General features: G+C 38.3%; 2 protein-coding genes across 2 annotated transcripts in view; one reads left to right on the forward strand and one right to left on the reverse strand.

Annotated features, from left to right (window-relative positions):
- The window catches only part of LOC139120144 (regulator of G-protein signaling 12-like), a 435,920-nt gene that overhangs the window by 226,417 nt on the left and 188,524 nt on the right, over nucleotides 1-20,979 (reverse strand). The window lies entirely within an intron of this gene.
- LOC139120722 (protein mono-ADP-ribosyltransferase PARP9-like) lies at nucleotides 8,463-10,159 on the forward strand. The gene is made up of 2 exons (XM_070685259.1): nucleotides 8,463-9,271; nucleotides 9,690-10,159. Exons 1-2 carry the CDS (start codon nucleotides 8,617-8,619, stop codon nucleotides 10,157-10,159), a joined length of 1,125 nt encoding a protein of 374 aa, XP_070541360.1. The 5' UTR covers nucleotides 8,463-8,616.

The raw sequence follows: 20,979 nt of genomic DNA on the forward strand, positions 1-20,979 counted from the left end.
GGACCTGTGGCTGATCATGACGACGATGACTTTTTACGCGTCGTAAACATTGCCTTTAGGTTTTACATACATAGTTAGCGTGTATGAAGTCGTCACGACGATGTCAAACAGCAAATTTACGCGAAATTTTGTCAAACTTATAGGGAAAAATCAGCGACAATGTACTCAGTAATTCAAAGGTCGTAACTGTCCAAAAATTGCCGCTGAGATTTGACCTTTGATTGTTTTACCAATCTGACCAATCGTAACGAAGTCTTCACATGATCTATGATGTCATCATGCGTGATACTATTACTTCCGGTACAAAGTCCTCGCGATCGCTGCAGTGCAACTAGCATGAAGTACAGCGGACTTCAAAAGCGTTTAAAAAGTACACTGACGGAAAGTTCATTGAAAAAACCTAGAGCGTTCGATCGACTATCCAAGCAACAGTACATTGAGAGCTCCTGTGGCCATGACTAAGTCGCGACACGATGTCAGAATATAGCAGGAATATAGTGGCGAAACCCTACGTATAGCATTCCCATATGCATGATATGCCGCCGTGCTACAAGTTACAACTGTGTATCGTAAATCTATAGTGTGCCTTTTCGGTTTTACGAGACCCAAGTTTCAATGAAAATTGTATTCTTTGCGACAGAGTGAGATACGAACACCAACGCATCAGTTCAACTGTAAACTTGTGTTCGCGTGTGTTTCTCTGGAGAGTTGAGGTTACACGTATTACGTGCACGGACATGCATCCATGAGTTGAGAACACAATAACAATAATGAAAATGGATTTACAAGATTTATTCCCTTGTCTTAAAAACTTCAAAAGTCGGCGATTTAGTAACTGCACTGATCAAAGTAAAAATGATGTTTTTGGAAATAATTGTCGATGAGATAATTTGTAAGGTCAAATATTGTCACAGACGTGATGTAAATCCTATAATAAAAGCAAGCAATGAAATGTTATTGTTATCAATTATTATTTCCTTCGTGGACTACGGCCGATTTTCTAGAGATTTTCGTTGCTGCCATGAATTTAATTTTGAATTTTCTTACGGATTAATTTATCATTGGCTCAAAAAGTAACCTGATGGGCAAAGAAAACATTTTCATAGGAATCTTTTGTGGCTGCCTATAGTGTACTCATGAAACAGCATTGTTAATCATCAGAATACCCTTTTTAGCAGTTTGTAGCTCGATCGCCTCAATCACATCATAGCAGCTTTTACTGTCTATTAATTATCACACTGTGAATGAACTATTAGCACTGCAAACCCACGCTCACGTTCATACATCGCTTGGGCTTATGTCTACCATCTGCAAACTTCATTTATTTTTATTTTATTTTTTTATATTTGTGATAGACAATACCGCAGCAAATATTAAGCTTTAATACTGATCGCCTCTGTGCAACTATGAACACATGTAAGTCGATCTGTCCTCTGCTACCTCCATGGTCTGATAGGCAAAATACATTAAGTGCAGAGATGCTGCTCCACTCCTATCATTTTCTGTCGCTCTACGGGACAGATTTGTTGTTAGATATATCTGATCAGCCACAATTATTAGGCCACTTGTGTTCCTGCAGAGATGCTGCACCATTCAAGTAATTTGCTGCCGCTCTGCCGGACAGATTTGTAACAAAGTGATCTGCCCAGCTAGCGGGGCAGATTCTGCGGGCCAGAAATCTGCCCTGGAACTCTGCAGCTTTAGTCCCAGAACAGTCCTGTCGCTCTCCTGCAGCTTTCCTGCCGCTCTCCTGCCAGGACCTCATTTTTGTAAGGGGGGCCGTTTCTCAAACTCCCAGTCAGACCGGCTACAAGTCTGTGGGCATATCAAAACATAATAGTAAATTGGAGGATTAAATATCAGTAGACCGTCGCGCTGAGTTGTAGGGCTGTTGGGATTGATCGCGGGATGATCGCCTGGCTTGGCCAGCTATGCAGTTACCATGACTTTTTGGAACTTAGCTTCCGAGACAAGTTAGGCGATTGGGAGTTAGGTTTAACTTCCGGTAAAAAGCCTGGAAGTGAAGATACAGCTTGCAGCTTGACAAGCGTGAACAAGGGCTGATAATTTATGCAAAACTCGTCAAGTTGACGCTTTGAAGGCTCGTTGTGCGAAAACAAAAGCGAATTTTAAAATCCAAGACTGCTTTTTTTTGGCTCAGTATGTACCCAGCTCTCGATTGCCGTTAACGGAACACCAAGGTCTATTGCATACAGGTAAAAGTCGCCACTTATTCACATTAAATTTCTAGAGTAAAATTGCCAAAATATCTATTTCCAATAGTAACAAAGATGGTCTCGATACCGTAAACTGCGAAACCTGTCCGATCGGGCATTTCAAAGCGCAAACATGGGTAACTGCCTATGCCACAGCGCACATCGTTGTGTATAGACTACAATTCTTTCTATACTAGGTTGCGGCATAGACCCTCGAGGGTCTATGGTTGCGGGGACTTATCTGACCGTACTGTCATGTCATAGAGGCGTCTTTGTCCGACCGGGAAACATAAGGAGATACGACAGTTCTAAATATTACCATGGCGGTATATTTCTATAGTATTAGAGCACAGTCTCTCCACAGATTGTTGGATGACAGCGACAAAAGTTAGGACAAACGATGTAAAGTAGGAAAGTCATGTGCACTACACTGATTACCAGTTGTTTTTACAGACTCCCTGTTAGTTTCACGATCGATCAAGCAGATTACGCAGCGCATGGGTGCCTGAGGTTTCACCCGTCCGAAGAGAAATAAATGCGTCTGTAGAATTATTGTTCGCAATTTACTGTCATTGAAGACTTTACACCACTAATCCTAAATATCTCCATACACTTTGACGCCGTCACAAGGGAGTACATGGTCATTTTTCACCTCTTCGCATGATACAAACATGAAGCTATGGAACGGGTGTCATGATCGGTTGACGATAATTTATGAGTGAAAACGAGGAAAGATTTATTTCAACAAAAATTCTACATTTTTAGTCGTGGATCGTACTTGTGGAAATTTTAAAACTGTATTTGAGCATATACCAACTACTAAAGTTGAAATGACTGGTACAGATCAGTGATCAGTTCCGAGTTCACCGGCATTCACTTCTTGCATTGAAAAATAGAAAACATGTCTTCTGCGATGTGTTGTGGCATCAACTTACCACCGGACCGTGACTTACCTGATGGTCACAATCATCGAATAAATTTCTCTTCGACATCACGTCTCTCTCAGATCAGTGATGTCATCTTTATTTAAGAAATTTATTAAATTATCTATCGGATTCAAACTCGCAACATACCGCACCCGGCCCACCCAGCCAGAGAAATATTTTGCAGTGATAGGCTATTCATTGTATTGTATACCAAACAGAAAGACATGATTTATATTTCCCTTTACAATTTTGGCGATTTGGTGCTCAATTACTGTGAATAGCATGCTAAGTTGACTCCCAATCACCTTTCCTGTCTTGCTGTGTAGGCGTACAGTTGACCTCTCCGTGAAGTTCAAATTAGCATTTATATGTGGTTTGTAGTAGACCTACAGAGTCGCAATTTCTTCAGCTGTGGTTTTGAAGCTGTCAATCATTCAGTTGCCGCAAAGTTTCAACATTTAGACACGGTCCCTCCACTTTGTGGAGGGACCGTGATTTAGAACAATAGAATGTGATCGCAACGAGGTGTTACCGCAGCATTTGAGTTGTCAGTGTGTTGCCGCACTGCTGTTGCCGCATGTTTTGAGGCATCAGTGAGTTCCCGCAAACGCGTTGCCGCAGTGTTTGCGACAATAAAACAATGGGAAGTGGGCATGAAACAATAGATACCGCAGACCTTGCGGGAGAGAACAATGCTACCGCACAGTTACCGCATGTTTGCCGCATACCGCAAAATGTGGTTACAAGTTATGTGATTCTGGTACTGTATCAAAGGTAAAACGGAGCACAGCTTAACATCGAATGAACAATGATTCTGAGGAAGACACGTTGATAATTATAAGGCAACTTCTCATTGATGCACAGGGCTTTCCCGGCGTTTTTATATGTGTGCATACATATGCCCATAGGATTACGCTGATAGACTACATGTACACGTACACGCGTACTCGATCAATTTTCTGAGCCGAGATCGCAAAACGGACGCACGCAAATTTTAATTTGAAAATGGACTGAACTCATTAAATACCTGACCGTCCTTATAACTTCACTCTACTAGAAACGAAAACTCAACTACGGTGGTGCCTATATATATACCTTGACTGGCTCATGTTTTGCTGCCAGTGAACTGTTTCGAGCTGCCATAGAGCTGTGACAATTGTAGTGTCAACAAAGTTTTACTTCGAACGATTTTGAGCTGCATAACGGCTGTTGACCGATCGGCCAAGAGCTGCACAAGTCTGCATTTCGTCTTCCAGAGACACTCGAATCTGCAGCAGACAAATGACAGCTCCAAACGCTCTCTGCAGATCTGCATTAAAGCTGGTTTGAGCTGTCACAGCTCTGAAACCGATCTGCTGCAGCTAAATGAAGATCTGCACGTTTCCTACGGGATATAACACACCACATGCTCATGTTGTAGTTTTTAATGTGTTTTGATATTTTGCACGGCAACAATCCATTGTGACAAGTTTACCGGGCGAGTTTCCACAGCCGTTTCAGTTGTACGTACGTGGTACCACTATCTTTCAAAAAATATTCTAAGCATACCTAGCGACGAGCTGTTCAAGTTCCTACGCTGTTGGAATGTTGGAAAATCTGTTTCAGAGAATGTGTCGTCACCTATCCCTGACGCACATCACTTTTTAGTCACCCGCCATTGTTGCAAAGCTGCAGATAACACTACGGTCACGTGACCGGGCACTTTTCCAAATTTGGTCAGAACTATTTCCCTAGGGAAATAGCTTTTCAAAAAATACCCTCTGACGTCACTTTTGTCGATCCGATGGGGACAAGATGTATCTATTTTCTCGTCACGTGACGTATTCTGGCGAATCGCGACATGGAATAAGCATGTGGTGTGTTATAAAAAAAACTATTGGTTGCATTTTGTTTAACCTCTGCCTTCATCCACATGGCATACTTATCATAGAATCTTCTCAAAATGCAAAAAAGTTCAAGGAGTTTTCTCACTTGATTACTACTCCTTGTTCTAATGTACCGGTATATGCATACTTTGTGAAGCATGAATTAATTAAAGTTCATCTACATAAAATTCTGAAAAGCGATTACCAACCTTACAATGTACTCATGATTATGTATCACAGAGTGAAAAGATTGTTGTTTGAAGAAGTGCAAGAATGCCAAATACATGCATGCAGAAAAGTAAAGGAGAATGTTTATTAATTAAATGATGATGTGTACAATTCATTTAATTTCTTGTTTTATTTGCAGTCATTTTTTAGTGAAGTTTCGGCCGAATTCCATTTAAATCATGCCCAGTTAACAGAGAAGGAAGCGCAGTATGTCTTGGAAGAAGTTGCAAATGAAACTGGAGTTGGAGGTACATGCAATTCAGACGGAAGTGTTGTGGTCAGAGGAAGTCTTGTTCAAATAGCTATGGTAGAAGAGAGACTGAGACTGATGAAAGAAGCCAAGACATCAATGCAAAGGGAAATGGCAAGTTCTGGCCAATCTGCAATATTAGTAAATTCCAAAATAGTGCAATAGATAATAAAACAAAAGTGACTGCTGAAAGTTTCAAAAAACAAGAAGATGCCATAAGTAATCCTACTGGTAAATTTGCACAGAGTGCAGGCAATGAAGTAGTATGTAACTTAGATCAAAACAAAGATAAAACAAGAGTAGATGAGACAGAAATGGCTGCTGGATTAGGCTATGAAGTTATCATAGATCCTTATGATAAATGTCAAAAGCAAATTTGAAACAAGGTGACAAAGCTGTAGGGCCAAAAGATAAAATGGCAACTGAAAAAAAGAGGATGAAGGTAATGGTCAGGACATTGTAAGAAAACAAGATGAGATTTTAAAAGAGACTAACAAACAAGTAATACCTGAAGAGAATTGCAAGACTCGATGTGAATCAGATAATGTTGAAGAAAAGAGTAATTTAGGTATCATCAGTGCCAGTCATAAAAATGAAAATAAACTGAAAGAAAGTGAGGGAAATGAAACAGCAAGGAGAAAAATAAAAACAGCAAGGAGAAAAATAAAATCGCGAAGTACACAAGATCATGATTCACAGAAGGATGCAGAAAATTCAAAGACAAAAGTAGAAGGAGCAAAGATGCACCTCTAGAATCTAAACAATCAGGGCAGCCTACTTCAGGGGAAATTCCGCCTCATGGTAAGTTAAGCCAACTGTGCATAATAGAGAGAAGCAAATTCAACAGTCAAAAGCAGAGAAAAGTGAAAGGGATCAATTAGAAGAGGCAAAGGGATCTAAACCTTCAGGGCAGCCTACTTCAGGGATATTAGATAATGATGAAATTCCTCATCATAATGGCAAGGTTCAGCACACTATGCATGATAGTGAAAAGCTAATTCAACAGTCAAAAGCAGGGAAAAGTGAAAGGGATCAATTAGAAGAGGCAAGGGAACTTAAACCTTCACGGCAGCCTACTTCAGGGGCTTCAGATAATGATGAAATTTCACCTCATGGTAAGGTTAAGCCAACTGTGCATAATAGAGAGACTCAAATTAAACAGTCAAAAGCAGGGAAAAGTGAAAGGGATCGATTAGAAGATGCAAAGGAATCTAAACCTTCAGGGCAGCCTACTTCAGGGGCTTCAGATAATGATGAAATTTCACCTCATGGTAAGGTTAAGCCAACTGTGCATAATAGTGAGAATCAAATTAAACAGTCAAAAGCAGGGAAAAGTGAAAGGGATCGATTAGAAGATGCAAAGGAATCTAAACCTTCAGGGCAGCCTACTTCAGGGGCTTCAGATAATGATGAAATTTCACCTCATGGTAAGGTTAAGCCAACTGTGCATAATAGAGAGACTCAAATTAAACAGTCAAAAGCAGGGAAAAGTGAAAGGGATCGATTAGAAGATGCAAAGGAATCTAAACCTTCAGGGCAGCCTACTTCAGGGGCTTCAGATAATGATGAAATTTCACCTCATGGTAAGGTTAAGCCAACTGTGCATAATAGAGAGACTCAAATTAAACAGTCAAAAGCAGGGAAAAGTGAAAGGGATCGATTAGAAGAGGCAAAGGAATCTAAACCTTCAGGACAGCCTACTTCAGGGGCTTCAGATAATGATGAAATTTCACCTCATGGTAAGGTTAAGCCAACTGTGCATAATAGAGAGACTCAAATTAAACAGTCAAAAGCAGGGAAAAGTGAAAGGGATCGATTAGAAGAGGCAAAGGAATCTAAACCTTCAGGGCAGCCTACTTCAGGGGCTTCAGATAATGATGAAATTCACCTCATGGTAAGGTTAAGCCAACTGTGCATAATAGAGAGAATCAAATTAAACAGTCAAAAGCAGGGAAAAGTGAAAGGGATCGATTAGAAGATGCAAAGGAATTTAAACCTTCAGGGCAGCCTACTTCAGGGGCTTCAGATAATGATGAAATTTCACCTCATGGTAAGGTTAAGCCAACTGTGCATAATAGAGAGACTCAAATTAAACAGTCAAAAGCAGGGAAAAGTGAAAGGGATCGATTAGAAGATGCAAGGTATGGACCAGAGGTAAGAGTTGCAAAAGGGGATAATAATATGAAATTTAATGATGTTAAAGAAATGCGAGAGACAGCAATTCTGAAAAAGCCTTTGAAATCCACAGCCATGTCCAAAATAGAAAACAAACGTGCATCAAAGTGTTCTGACGAAACCATTGTTGTTGAAGATAGTCATATATTAGTTTACATGGAGATGATTCACTTTGATGAAATTTTTGATATTACTCGGCTATTCAAAGTTGGCATCCAGTGGAAACAAGGAACACAAAAAATTCACTTCATCAAGGCTAGTTCTGATTATACTGAGGGAAATCTAGAAAGAGCTGTCAGGAAATATTCAAAATTAGTGCATAGAGTAAAGGCCAATCTTAAATATTGCATTGTTGATGTTAATTCTAGTAGAGAAATGCTGTCTGACACAATGTGGCAAACAGCAAAGCAGAAATTAAAAAAGTACAATGAAAAGTAATCATGTTAGATGAAGAGAAGTATAAATTTAAGTTACTTAGTGAGGATGATGAAGCACTCAGAAAGTCACTTAAAGAATGTTATGATTTTTTAGGTGTTAAGAAATCACCCAAATTATGTAGCTACATTGAGGTGCCAGAAGAAGCAACAGGTGGTGATGAAGTTTGTTCATCTGCAAAACAGAATCTGGTCAAAGCAAAGCTCGGGCTTACCAGGAAAATTTAGATGTAGAAAATGGTACAACGCAAGTGCCCTTAGAATCTGACTTGTTAGATTATATTTTCAATGCTAAAGAAGATGCTCTAAATGACTTGAGGCGGAGGTACAATGTCGATTTCAAAAGAGAAAAAGATTTTCTACTAGAAATAAGCTCCAATAAAGCTTGGAGAAAAGGTAAAAAAGAAAGAGTGGAATCTACATACAATGATCTAGTGGATTTGGTACAATCATTACACACCAAACTAACATGTAAAGATGTTAATTTTAAGGATGAGGCAGCTGTCAAAAATATGACAATTAATGAAGCAAAAAAAACACACAAAAATTGTTCATAAGAATGTCTATATTAAAGACATATCACCAACATGCATCAGAATCTATGGTGAGGGAGATAGTGCCAAACTTGCCAGTGAAATGCTCTGTAGACGTCTTGGCTTGCCAGTACCAGGTAGTCGGCATGGTAAAGGAAACAAAACTGACACAGGTACCAGTGCCAGTTCTGGAGTTCACTCTTATCAGCGTCAACATAGTGGAAGCAACAGCACTGATGCAATAGGTTCAACTCTTTTTGAGTTTGCATCATCAACTGGAACAAAAGTAAGCATAAAATATGGAGATATTACCAAAGAAATGGTAGATGCAATTGTCAATGATGCCAATGATAAATTGCAACATAATGGAGGTGTTGCAGCAGCCATTGTCAAGGCTGGTGGGTATTCCATACAAAGAGACAGTGACAAAATAACAGACAAGAGAACTCTGAATGTTGGTGAAGTAGTCTGTACCAAAGCAGGTTCTCTACCATGTAAAGCTGTTCTTCATGTTGTTGGCCCATACTGGAAGCCATACGATGCTGATACAGTGACAGCATACCTATACGATTGTTGTTGGAATCTTTTGACGAAGGCATCAAACTGGGACTACAAATCTGTTGCCATACCAGCAATAGGAACAGGTAATGACCCTAATCAATGTCTCTGCTTAGCATAGCTGGCAGGATGATGATACAAGATGTATCATTGTTTGTCTTTTCTACCACGTTTTTCCTTTACATTAATGATTTCGTCAACATATAAGAATATTAAATGGACAAAGTCACAATCATTTGATGGTATATTGTTTATTTTTGTTTCATATGAGCAACATTTCATGTTGTTTCACTCATTTGAACGTTCCACAGTGTTTGTCATCAGATATTATGTTAACAGCATATTTACTTTTTATGCATGGTACATGAGTAGAACTCTAATAATTGATGTCAACATGTTTCAGTAAGCAGAACAACATTAATGGTGAATAATTTAATTTGAAAAGATAGCAACTTTGTCTGTATAATTCATGAATTTCATTATTATTTCAATTTGATATTACAGGAATTTATAGAGTTCCAAAACATGTTTGCGCACAAATGATGTTTAAAGCAGTCAAAGACTTTACAGACCAGCAGGATTACAAAGACAGACTCAGAAGTATTATCTTTATCGACATTGATTGGGACACAGTGAAAACCTTTCAAGATGTTTTTCAGAGGAATTCATCAGTGCAAAGAACAGATGGTAAAGGACTCAGTCATGCAATGGAAAGTAGTGTTGACCCATCTATAATGCAAATGCAGGTAGCATTACCTACAACTCATCCACTCTCACAACCTGGAATGACACAAAGTGCTACATATGCCAAGGTTGCAGCTCCTCAAAGTGCAAGTGCCAACAAACATCATAAGTCAAAGACACCCAAAACCAAGTTAAAGGGAGAGGTGCTTCTGGTGCTAGTTATGATGATGATGATGATGGTGACGATGATGCTAATGACAATAAGTGTCCCATATGCCTTGATGAGATGAAAAAGCCAGAAGCACTACCATGTAAGCACGAATTTTGCAAGAAATGTAAAGAAGAAGCTGAGGAAAGGCTTGGACCAGTGTGTTCTGTCTGCAAAGTGCCGTATGGTATTATCACTGGAAATATGCCAAGGGTACTATGTCACATAGACTTTCGCGTTCTAGTTTACCTGGTTATTCACAGTGCGGCACTATTGTTATCACTTACAATTTCAAATCTGGTACACAAGGGGTGAGTCATCAGCTGTAACGCAAGTTTACTGCATAATATTACATCAAAGATTTCTGTAAATCAGAAGCCTCTAAAAGTTACAATTGAATATAAAGTGAATGGCAACACTGTAAATTGCAAGTATCAAAATTTGCATTCTAAGATCACAAAGTTTTGCTATTCAGAGAGGTTGTTGTAATAACATAATCTTCAATGTTTTCCCAAGAGCAGATATCTGTTATCCGTCTGTCCGTCCGTCCATCCAGTATACTGGTATATGTATGTACATATATGTATTTATGTCCGTCCACAGCAAAATCTTGAAAACAGTTGCCTGGGTCAAGCTGATTTTTGGTGTAGTGATGCTATGGCTAAACCTGTGTGGCCTAAGGTTCTTAACAATTACCAAGTATGATCAGATGAGCACTTCCCGAGTTCTTGATTGTTAGCTCATATCTGGTATGTATATAAATACCAAAAAGAGCTTATATGGTGAGTCGGTGGTGTCTGTATGTCTGTGTGTATGTATGTGTGTTCATTGTATGTATGTATGTGCGGATGTATATGTGTCACATGCAAAGCCTCCCAAACCGCTGTACCTACCATCTCAGTATTTGGTGTACAGGTAGACCCAGGGGTTGAGATGTGACGTTGTTCAAATGAACATGTCAGTGTCAAAAATATGCAAATGAGGTAAGAAAAAGGGAAATCCTGCAAATGTGCAGGAGTGGTGGCATGCCAGTGACTGAAACAGGATACTCCACTGACCTTGAGTCATTTCCTGTCATCGTTCATGAACTGTTATATATTAACAGACCTGCTCAAACTTAGTCTAAAGGGGGACTGTGTTGAAACATTCCTCTGCTATGCATGTTGCTAAAGTTGACCTCCAGTACCTAAAGTTTCAGACCTTATTTACTTTTGTCATTCTTGTTTTTCTGGTTGTACTGTGCAGAAATCATTGTCATAACATAAACGTAGAATTTTCCTGCACTGAACAGATAGAAACAACATTTATTGTTGATCTTTGGTACCCATACTGGTATGTACCAATTCTGATCAAATGTGAGCGACACCATATCATTGCGGTATTTTTTAGGTAATTTTCTCAGTTTGTGACCTTAAATGACCTATACCATTTTACAAACCCAGGATATTTTGTGAGAGAGTTTCAAAGGCTGTGAACATAATTTTGTCATGTTTAGTAACGATTTGTGGTGAACTTTGATCCAGAAAACAAAGCTTAGGTGAATTTTTCATTGTGAACCAATTATTGCATCTTTCCCATGTAAGACACAAAAGAACTGTTAAGAAATTTGGATCCAGGATAATTCCAGATGTCATGATCACCCCAACAGTAGAAAGCATTTCACTGTCTGTAACCACGGTTACTCTACCCTACTGTGCTGTAACTAACTTGAGTGCTGTTTACATTCCAAATGATAGCACTGCAGATAGCAATCCTCAAGTTTGTAAAAAGTTGACATATATCTTACATTTCCTGCCATCTGGTCATTGTAGCTTTTTATGCAAACAGTCGATACCAAGGGTTGGAACATTTGATATCCAGGGGGGTCTAGAAGACTGAAGAGGTAGCATTATTTTTTTACCTGATCCTTTGTACATTATTGTTTCCCCTTCTCTCACATTTTTTTTTGTCAAGCCTTCTCTGGCGTAGGTTTTATTGGCATTTGCTAATGTATGTGGATCTGCTTGTCCAATTGCTATAGAAGTTGATATTAATGTTCCTAAAGTTGACCTTATTAGTTCCAGAGACCAGCTCTGGAACTGTTAGTTTTTTATCACTTTCCTTCTTTCTTTCTGTCTTTCTCTATTTCTCATATTACTACCATAGAACATGCTGTACACAATTTTACCTTCATTACACAAAATGCATTGCGACACACTTATGACGTCATCGCTCAGCTCGGACGGGTTTCACGGGCATTTCTTGTTTGTTTATTTATTTATTTTTCATTTTGCATTGCACAAATATCATATTGCGTTCAGCTATTAATAATTCTAGCTTTCTTTCGCTTTGTTTTTTGTTGCTTTTTGATTTTTATTTTTCTCTAAATACTCGCCGTACGTGGCGCTATACTGTTACGTCATACGCCTTCCATATGGTTTAGACTGGTCTTGGCGGACATGTTGAATTTTTGCTTTGCGATGATTCAAGCATAGTGACCGTGTGTGATCGTTCAAGAGCTTAGATATTGTGACATTTCGGAGAGCGATCGCATTTTGAAGCTGGGTTTTATAACTTTATTAGCTCCGCTGTCAGCGACGCGGAGCTTATCAAATAGGTTGATTTTCCGTCGTCGTCATCGTCCGTCGTCGTCCGTCAACAATTGCCTTCTCCTCTGAAACCGCAAGTCCAATTGCTTTGAAATTTTATATGCAGTTTACTGTGGGGGACCTCACTTAATCGTGGTGAAATTTCCATATTTGTATTTTTGAGGCATTTTTGGTGTTTTTGGTAAAAAAATCTTCTTCTCTGAAACCGCTTGTCCGATTGTTTTGAAATTTGATATGCAGTTTACTTAGGGTGACTTCAGTCAGATTTGTTCAAATTGTGCAGAAATATTCAAATTTGCATTTTTAAGGCAATTTTTGCCATTTTTGGTCAAAAAATGTATTTCTCAAAAAGTACTCAACTGATAGTTTTGAAATTTGGTTTACAGGTTTTTATTGATGAACTAAGAAATATCTATTGAATTTCTGATTAAATTTGTAATTTTTAGCTACTATAGACTATAGTCTATAGAAGCTATTGGGATGGGTATCCGTCCGGCGTCCGTCGTCAGTCTGTATGTATGTATGTATGTATGTATGTATGTATGTATGTATGTCCGTTTGTGAGGCGTCCGTCCACTCAAATATCTTGAGAACCCAGTACTTACTGATTTGATATTTGTTATGTAGATGAAAAATATGATTTTGAGAAATTTTTTTTTTTAATTTTTTGATATTGTTGAAAATAGCCAAATTAATGCCAAAAAAGGCGTTTCATAACTGCTGGTCAGACAGCTTTGTTATTGGTATACAGGTCCCTAGGGATAACCCAACTTAGATTTGTTAAAATTGTGATGAAATATGCAAATGTGTATTTTAAGGAAATTCTTTGTCATTTTTGGTCAAATTTTGACTTACATTCTATGTAATTCTTGTACTGTATAAACCCTATCAATTCACCTAGAAAAAAATAATTAATATGATTTTAAATAATGGAATTAATTAGGAAATCATCAAAGCCAAAATAATTTAGTGTAGAATTATCAGAAAGTTCAACGTTTTTTTGACAGTTCATCGTGAAATGCTTACCATCTTGGAGGATTAAAACATGTAAAGGCAACTTTCCTGAATCCCAACTTTGACATATTCTGAACCTTCATTTATTGTGCCCTGTATGTTATCTAAAGAAATTGCTCATAATAGTTTGTCATGATAGGGTGGTCAAATGAATAGAGATAGAGAAAGTTCTAATTTCCATTTATGGTTGACTTGGTAAGGATAAAATAAAATTACTTTTTGAGGAAAAAAATAGAGTGGTGAATTTAAGAGTGGTCAAAGTGATAGGGTTTTTTATGGTAAAGCTGGGCTGTAAGATTCCTCATGTGCTATTTATAGCAATTATGCAATCTGTGTAAACAGTGCAATGAAAGTGTAACATGATTCCTTATATTATGCTTTTGATGACCTTGAACTTCTTAAGTTTCAAACATTTGTCTCTTCAGTGGGCTTTCTCTGAGTACGTACAGTCTCAACTTATTCAACAGAACTTACTTACAATGTTAATTTGAAAGTTAAAATGTGCTTGGTTAATAGGATGAAAATACGATGAAGATAACCAGCTTAACCTTTGCACCCTGACCCCCTGGTACTCTATGATGTCATCGGACATTTCTGTCCGAGCCAGGTTCAAAGGGTTAAGATTCTTTATAACCTGACAGATATGCTATTTTTTTTATGACGTAAATCTTGATTTAAGCAAGTCTTGTTTACTTTAATTAGAATGTAATTAACTCTCGTTTATTAGCTACTATAGACTAATATAGTCTATAGAAGCTATTGGGATGGGTATCCGTCCGGCGTCCACCGTCAGTCTGTATGTATGTATGTATGTATGTCTGTTTGTGAGGCGTCCGTCCACTCAAATATCTTGAGAACTGCAGTACTTACTGATTTTATATTTGTTGTGTGGATGAAATATATGATTTTGAGAAACTATTTTTATTAATTTTTTTATATTGTTGAAAATATGCAAATTAGCGCCAAAAAGGCGTTTTTGGTAAAAAATCTTCTTCTTCATAACCACTGGTCAGACAGCTTTGTTATTTGGTATACAGGTCCCTAGAGATAACCCAACTTAGATTTGTTAAAATTGTGATGAAATATGCAAATCTGTATTTTTACGGAATTTTTTCTCCATTTTTGGTCAGGCCATCCTGAAATGAGCTATCAAAGATATCCATCTTCTTCATCAATACATGTGTCACAAAAGGTTATTCTCTACATAACACAGCAGAGCTCTGTAAACTGTTGAGTTGCTTGTTTTTTCAAAACTGCTGGTCAGACAGCTTTAATATTTGGTTAACAGTCCCTAGGATGACCTTAGTGAGATAATTTCATACAGTCAGGAAATACTTAATTTTGTATCCATGTCTATAGTAGCTTCAGGACTTGGCCCTATGTTTTACTTTTGGGCAATTTTTTCCATTTTTCTTTGGTATACAGGTTTCTACAGATCACCTTAATGATATTTATTGAAATTATGAAGAAATCTGCAATTTGTAATTTTGGGGTGATTTTTTCCATTTTCGGTCAAAAAATGTGTTTTTCAAAAAGTACTTGTCTAACAGCTTTGAAATTTGATATACAGGTTTCTATAGATGAACTAAATTTGATCTTTTGAAATTATGATGAAATCTGCGATTTTTATTTTTTGGGCAATTATTGTCATTTTTGGTCAGAAAATTTTATTCTCAAAAAACTACTCATCAGATAGCTTTAGTTGACATGTCTTAGGGATGATCTGATGAGATCTATTCAAAGTATGATAAAATCTTCAATTGTGTATTTTTGCAGCTATTTTAGCCACTTTTTTCTGGCCACTGCATTGAGCTATCAAGATTTCCAACTTCTTCATCAACATGTGTCAAAAATAGTTTTCTCTACATAAACACAGCGGAGCTATATCGGCCGCTAGGTTGCTTGTTATAAGCTTTACCGAAGATATTTGTATACATATACGAGGCTTTAACAGGGTTCTCCCCTGCCCAAAACAGCGTCGCGGCCCGCAACGCTATCGTTCAAGCCTGCGACGCTTTCGATCTCACCCAAAGCTATCATTGTTACCCGTGACGCTATGAGGTTCAGGGGCAAAATGTTCACAATGGCACGGACTGGTCAACTTCCATACGATCACATGAAAGGAAGACAGATATTTGTAGCTTCTTTGTTTTACAATGTCACTAGTTATTACTCCTTTCTGTATGAATAGTGTCAACAACAGAACTCACACGTCCCACCCTTGATGGTACCGGTGGCAATAGCGCTGATCGCAAATGACGTCACTGTTCTCTCTCATTAATATGCATAAATAAACATTTGTCCGCATTTTCCGCATAAACAACGAAAATAAAACCTGCGAGTGTTAGAAAGGTTATTTAGCGTCACACTTATTCGTATGAATTGATGACTGAGACTACAAGCTGCAACAACAGCTGCACATACAAAATTTGTCCGAATTTCAGCTTATTTGTCCGAAAGTCGCACACGTGCAGCTATATTTAGTAACAAACCTGAAATCGCGATCAACGCTATTGTATGTAAAGGACAGAAAAAATTGATATACAACCATAGCCAAAAGACAACAAAAGTCAGCGACGATTTCCGCTCTTAATTGACGAAATATTTTCAAATCAAACTGATTACACAATCCCTAAATACAGAAGTGGCAATTTGATGAAATTTCTGTTTGACTCACATCTTGAAATAAAAAGTAAACTTGGAACGAAGACATCATGTATGCTGCCAATCAACAGCGTGGCATGGCATAGCATAGTGAACTGTCTGTCACCGCACCAGCATGCGTTGGCTGCACGTAAAAGCAACTCAACTTTCCAAGATCAAACGGTCAGTATCTTGTGAAAACAGCGACATAGCAATGAAAATTGTTATGGTCAGTGGTAAAAACTCTTAACAGATGAAGCGTTAATTGCTTTTAATCAAATGAAAATGCATGTGAAAAGAATGAAAACCCAGATTGCTTGCGTGAATGACAATACTGTAAACAATGGCTGATATGACATCAGAGTGGGACACTTCTATTTGGTACCGGGGGTGAGCAGGGTCAGAGAACCCTGATAAACGTACTGAAAAAACGTAGTAAGCTTATTTTCCTAGCAATGCTGTCATGGGAACTTTGATGTCTCATTGTTTTACATCTTTTAATAGTTTCTTTGATCTGAGCAGTTTTACCAACTGTAACGGTATATTTGTTGATTGTCTGGAGCTGAGTACAGCCATGTGGCCTCGGTTTTCAAGTTCAACGGCCTAGGTCCGATCTCTCCCCTCGTCTGATATACTCACGACTTTTGAGTACAAGCTGCAAAACAGCCATGCATACCCTTACAAAACTGAACTGCCTATTAGCCAGTCCACATTTCTGTGTGGAACAGTTTGAATGGTTATTTGAGGAAAAATAGGCAGTCCATAGCAGTCCAACCCGCCACATGCCAGTATTGGAAATATGACATGTTAAAATTTGAACATTCATCACTAGCTATGCATGTGAAATCAGACTCAGCCATGTGAAGTAACCATTCATTACCAGTCCTACTGAATTCATGACAGAAGGGAAGATTGTCAATGGATTGAATGGTAGCTTACACATGTGGTAGTAAAAATTTAGACATGCATTAATAAACTGCAAGGACTGACTTGTTGTCAATTCTCATGTCAATCTCATTCCCTATTGTCTATTTAATTTAAATAAATTAGGCGGCACCCATGTGTAGCGTTGTTTTTACTTGGGTTAAGTTTTTCAGGTGAAATTACTCATGTTTGCACTATAGAAATACTAAATGGGTCACATGCACCGGTTACCAGTTAAATTGTTCTCAGACTTTAATATTTAGTGGATACAGAAGCAGTGGTTTGCAGTTTTAAAGTGACAGCTGGTATACCGGTATAGCTGTAAGTTATTTATTTTGTTCATTTTGTGTTGTGTATTAACTTCTCTTACTTTATTATTCACAAATTTAAGTTGAATTAGCTCGTTCATATTATTACGGTGGCCCAAAACTACCTGTTCTCCGCATTCAAAGTCTGCGTCGCATTCAATTGTTTTTCTCTCACATATGTCTCCGCATTCAAAGTCTGCGTCGCATTCAATTGTTTTTCTCTCACATATGTCTCCGCATTCAAAGTCTGCGTCGCAATCAAATGTTTTTCTCTCACATAAGCTTATGTCTCCGCATTCAAAGTCTGCGTCGCAATCAAATGTTTTTCTCTCACATATGTCTCCGCATTCAAAGTCTGCGTCGCATTCAATTGTTTTTCTCTCACATATGTCTCCGCATTCAAAGTCTGCGTCGCAATCAAATGTTTTTCTCTCACATAAGCTTATGTCTCCGCATTCAAAGTCTGCGTCGCAATCAAATGTTTTTCTCTCACATATGTCTCCGCATTCAAAGTCTGCGTCGCATTCAATTGTTTTTCTCTCACATATGTCTCCGCATTCAAAGTCTGCGTCGCAATCAAATGTTTTTCTCTCACATAAGCTTATGTCTCCGCATTCAAAGTCTGCGTCGCAATCAAATGTTTTTCTCTCACATATGTCTCCGCATTCAAAGTCTGCGTCGCAATCAAATTGTTTTCTCTCACATATGTCTCGGCATTCAAAGTCTGCGTCGCAATAAAATGTTTTTCTCTCACATATGTCTCGGCATTCCAAGTCTGTGTCGCATTCAATTGTTTTTCTCTCACATATGTCTCAGAGGTATGCCTCAGTGTACGTTATTCCGCGAAGCATAATTTCTATCGACCAGCGCTCTCAGACGGTCGCTATTGACAACGACGAACATTGTATCAAGTTATTTTCAATAGATTATTGATCGAAAATTTGTTTGGACGCCGCTTGTGCCGGCCGGGCGCTCGTGTGTTGAGGTCACGTCATAAACATTTCCACAATAACCCATATATTGACTTATACACTTAAATATCAACATTGAAGGTATCCGTTGGTTTCCTGTACTGAAATTAAATCGACGACAATTTTTTAGTTTTGGTGATACTTTACGTACATTTCGGCACATTTTGGCGCACCTCGGCGTAGTTTGGCGCCATTGTGAACGGGGGGACTACACGCGAGTGAGCGAGACAACAATGTATCAATTTCGGACAAAAGGATATCGATATGAAAAATACATCTGAAAAAAAACCGTTGGTTTCAGATGTATTTTTCATTTTACGATGTGTCTACTCTGCTCGATTTCCCATAGAAAACAATTGCGTTTAATGTACTGAACAGACCGTACAACTATCGCTCGTTCAAATTTCTCAATTCTGAACCAATTATAGTGAAAAGTGGCACGGTGTTTCCTTGATATATATACAAAATTGCTGTCGTTTTAGTTTTTTGAATTTCTCGACGAAACTTGTTTTAGTTGCATTTTATTTTTCCGATCGCTGAATTTTTGCTCCTGCCCTCAATAAAATGGCGATCTTACAGCGTTTGCATATGCAGAATCAGGGTCTAATATTGACCCATTTTAATCGGTTAGCGTCTCTTAAATTATACAGACCAAATACCAGTCAGGTTGTTGTAATTTATACCAAATTTTGGCGAATATTAACTATGAAAATCCCAGTAAACTGCAAGAATACACAGAACAGAGGCGAACGGGCGTAGAGTCTCCACTGTAATCGTGCAGTGAACGTTATCGATCGATATCCTTTTGTCCGAAATTGATACATTGTTGTCTCGCTCACTCGCGTGTAGTCCCCGTTCACAATGGCGCCAAACTACGCCGAGGTGCGCCAAAATGTGCCGAAACGTACGTAAAAGTATCACCAAAACTAAAAAAATTGTCGTCGATTTAATTCAGTACAGGAAACCAACGGATACCTTCAATGTTGATATTTAAGTGTATAAGTCAATATATGGGTTATTGTGGAAATGTTTATAACGTGACCTCAACACACGAGCGCCCGGCCGGCACAAGCGGCGTCCAAACAAATTTTCGATCGATAATCTATTGAAAATAACTTGATACAATGTTCGTCATTGTCAATAGCGACCGTCTGAGAGCGCTGTTCGATAGAAATTATGCTTCGCGGAATAACGTACACTGAGGCATACCTTGAGACATATGTGAGAGAAAAACAATTGAATGCGACGCAGACTTGGAATGCGGAGACATATGTGAGAGAAAAACATTGATTGCGACGCAGACTTTGAATGCGGAGACATATGTGAGAGAAAAACATTTGATTGCGACGCAGACTTTGAATGCGGAGATATATGTGAGAGAAAAACAATTGAATGCGACGCAGACTTTGAATGCGGAGACATATGTGAGAGAAAAACATTTGATTGCGACGCAGACTTTGAATGCGGAGATATATGTGAGAGAAAAACATTTGATTGCGACGCAGACTTTGAATGCGGAGACATATGTGAGAGAAAAACATTTGATTGCGACGCAGACTTTGAATGCGGAGACATATGTGAGAGAAAAACATTTGATTGCGACGCAGACTTTGAATGCGGAGACATATGTGAGAGAAAAATATTTGATTGCGACGCAGACTTTGAATGCGGAGACATATGTGAGAGAAAAACATTTGATTGCGACGCAGACTTTAAATGCGGAGACATATGTGAGAGAAAAACAATTGATTGCGACACAGACTTTGAATGCGGAGACATATGTGAGAGAAAAACAATTGATTGCGACGCAGACTTTGAATGCAGAGGACATATGTGAGAGAAAAACAATTGATTGCGACGCAGACTTTGAATGCGGAGAACAGGTAGTTTTGGGCCACCGTATATTATCAATACAACCAACATACACTTTGGGTGCATGTTATTATAAAAGTTCACTGTTATTGTTTTCAATTGAAGTTTAGTCCAGACTAAAATGTGATTACAAACAATATAACAATGCTGACTGTACATAATACAGGTTCTGAACACTGGACATTTGAACATGCTTTAGAAAATAGAATAACATAAGCAATACTGGCTAACATGATTTTGAAAAGAGAGAAAAAACTGTAGTCAATATAAGAACAAAATTTCTGCCAAAATTATGAAGTTACAGACTATCCCTTGAATATGGCTAGAATGGTTTAATTCATCTCCATTAAAAAAAAGGAGACCAGGGATTTTCAGTATAAACCAATGAATATGACAAGAGGGAAGTCACTGCAAACATCTGCGAGCAGCCTCTAAATAAAATCAGCACAGATCAATTTAAACATCGTTTATTTTTATTCAAGATGTGAAATAATTAACACATGTTCATCGCTAAATATCCAATATGATCGGAACCTGCATTCTATTGAAAGGTACTCACATTTTCAGATGTAATATGGTTGG

This window comes from Ptychodera flava, chromosome 20 (assembly GCF_041260155.1).
Source record: "Ptychodera flava strain L36383 chromosome 20, AS_Pfla_20210202, whole genome shotgun sequence".
NCBI lineage: Eukaryota > Metazoa > Hemichordata > Enteropneusta > Ptychoderidae > Ptychodera > Ptychodera flava.

Bases quoted from the DNA above. Each gene is read 5' to 3' on its own strand.
- LOC139120722 (XM_070685259.1), top strand. From the start codon at position 8,617: ATGAAGCAAAAAAAACACACAAAAATTGTTCATAAGAATGTCTATATT. The intron at 9,272-9,689 runs GTAATGACCCTA...TTGATATTACAG, and splicing joins CATACCAGCAATAGGAACAG to GAATTTATAGAGTTCCAAAA.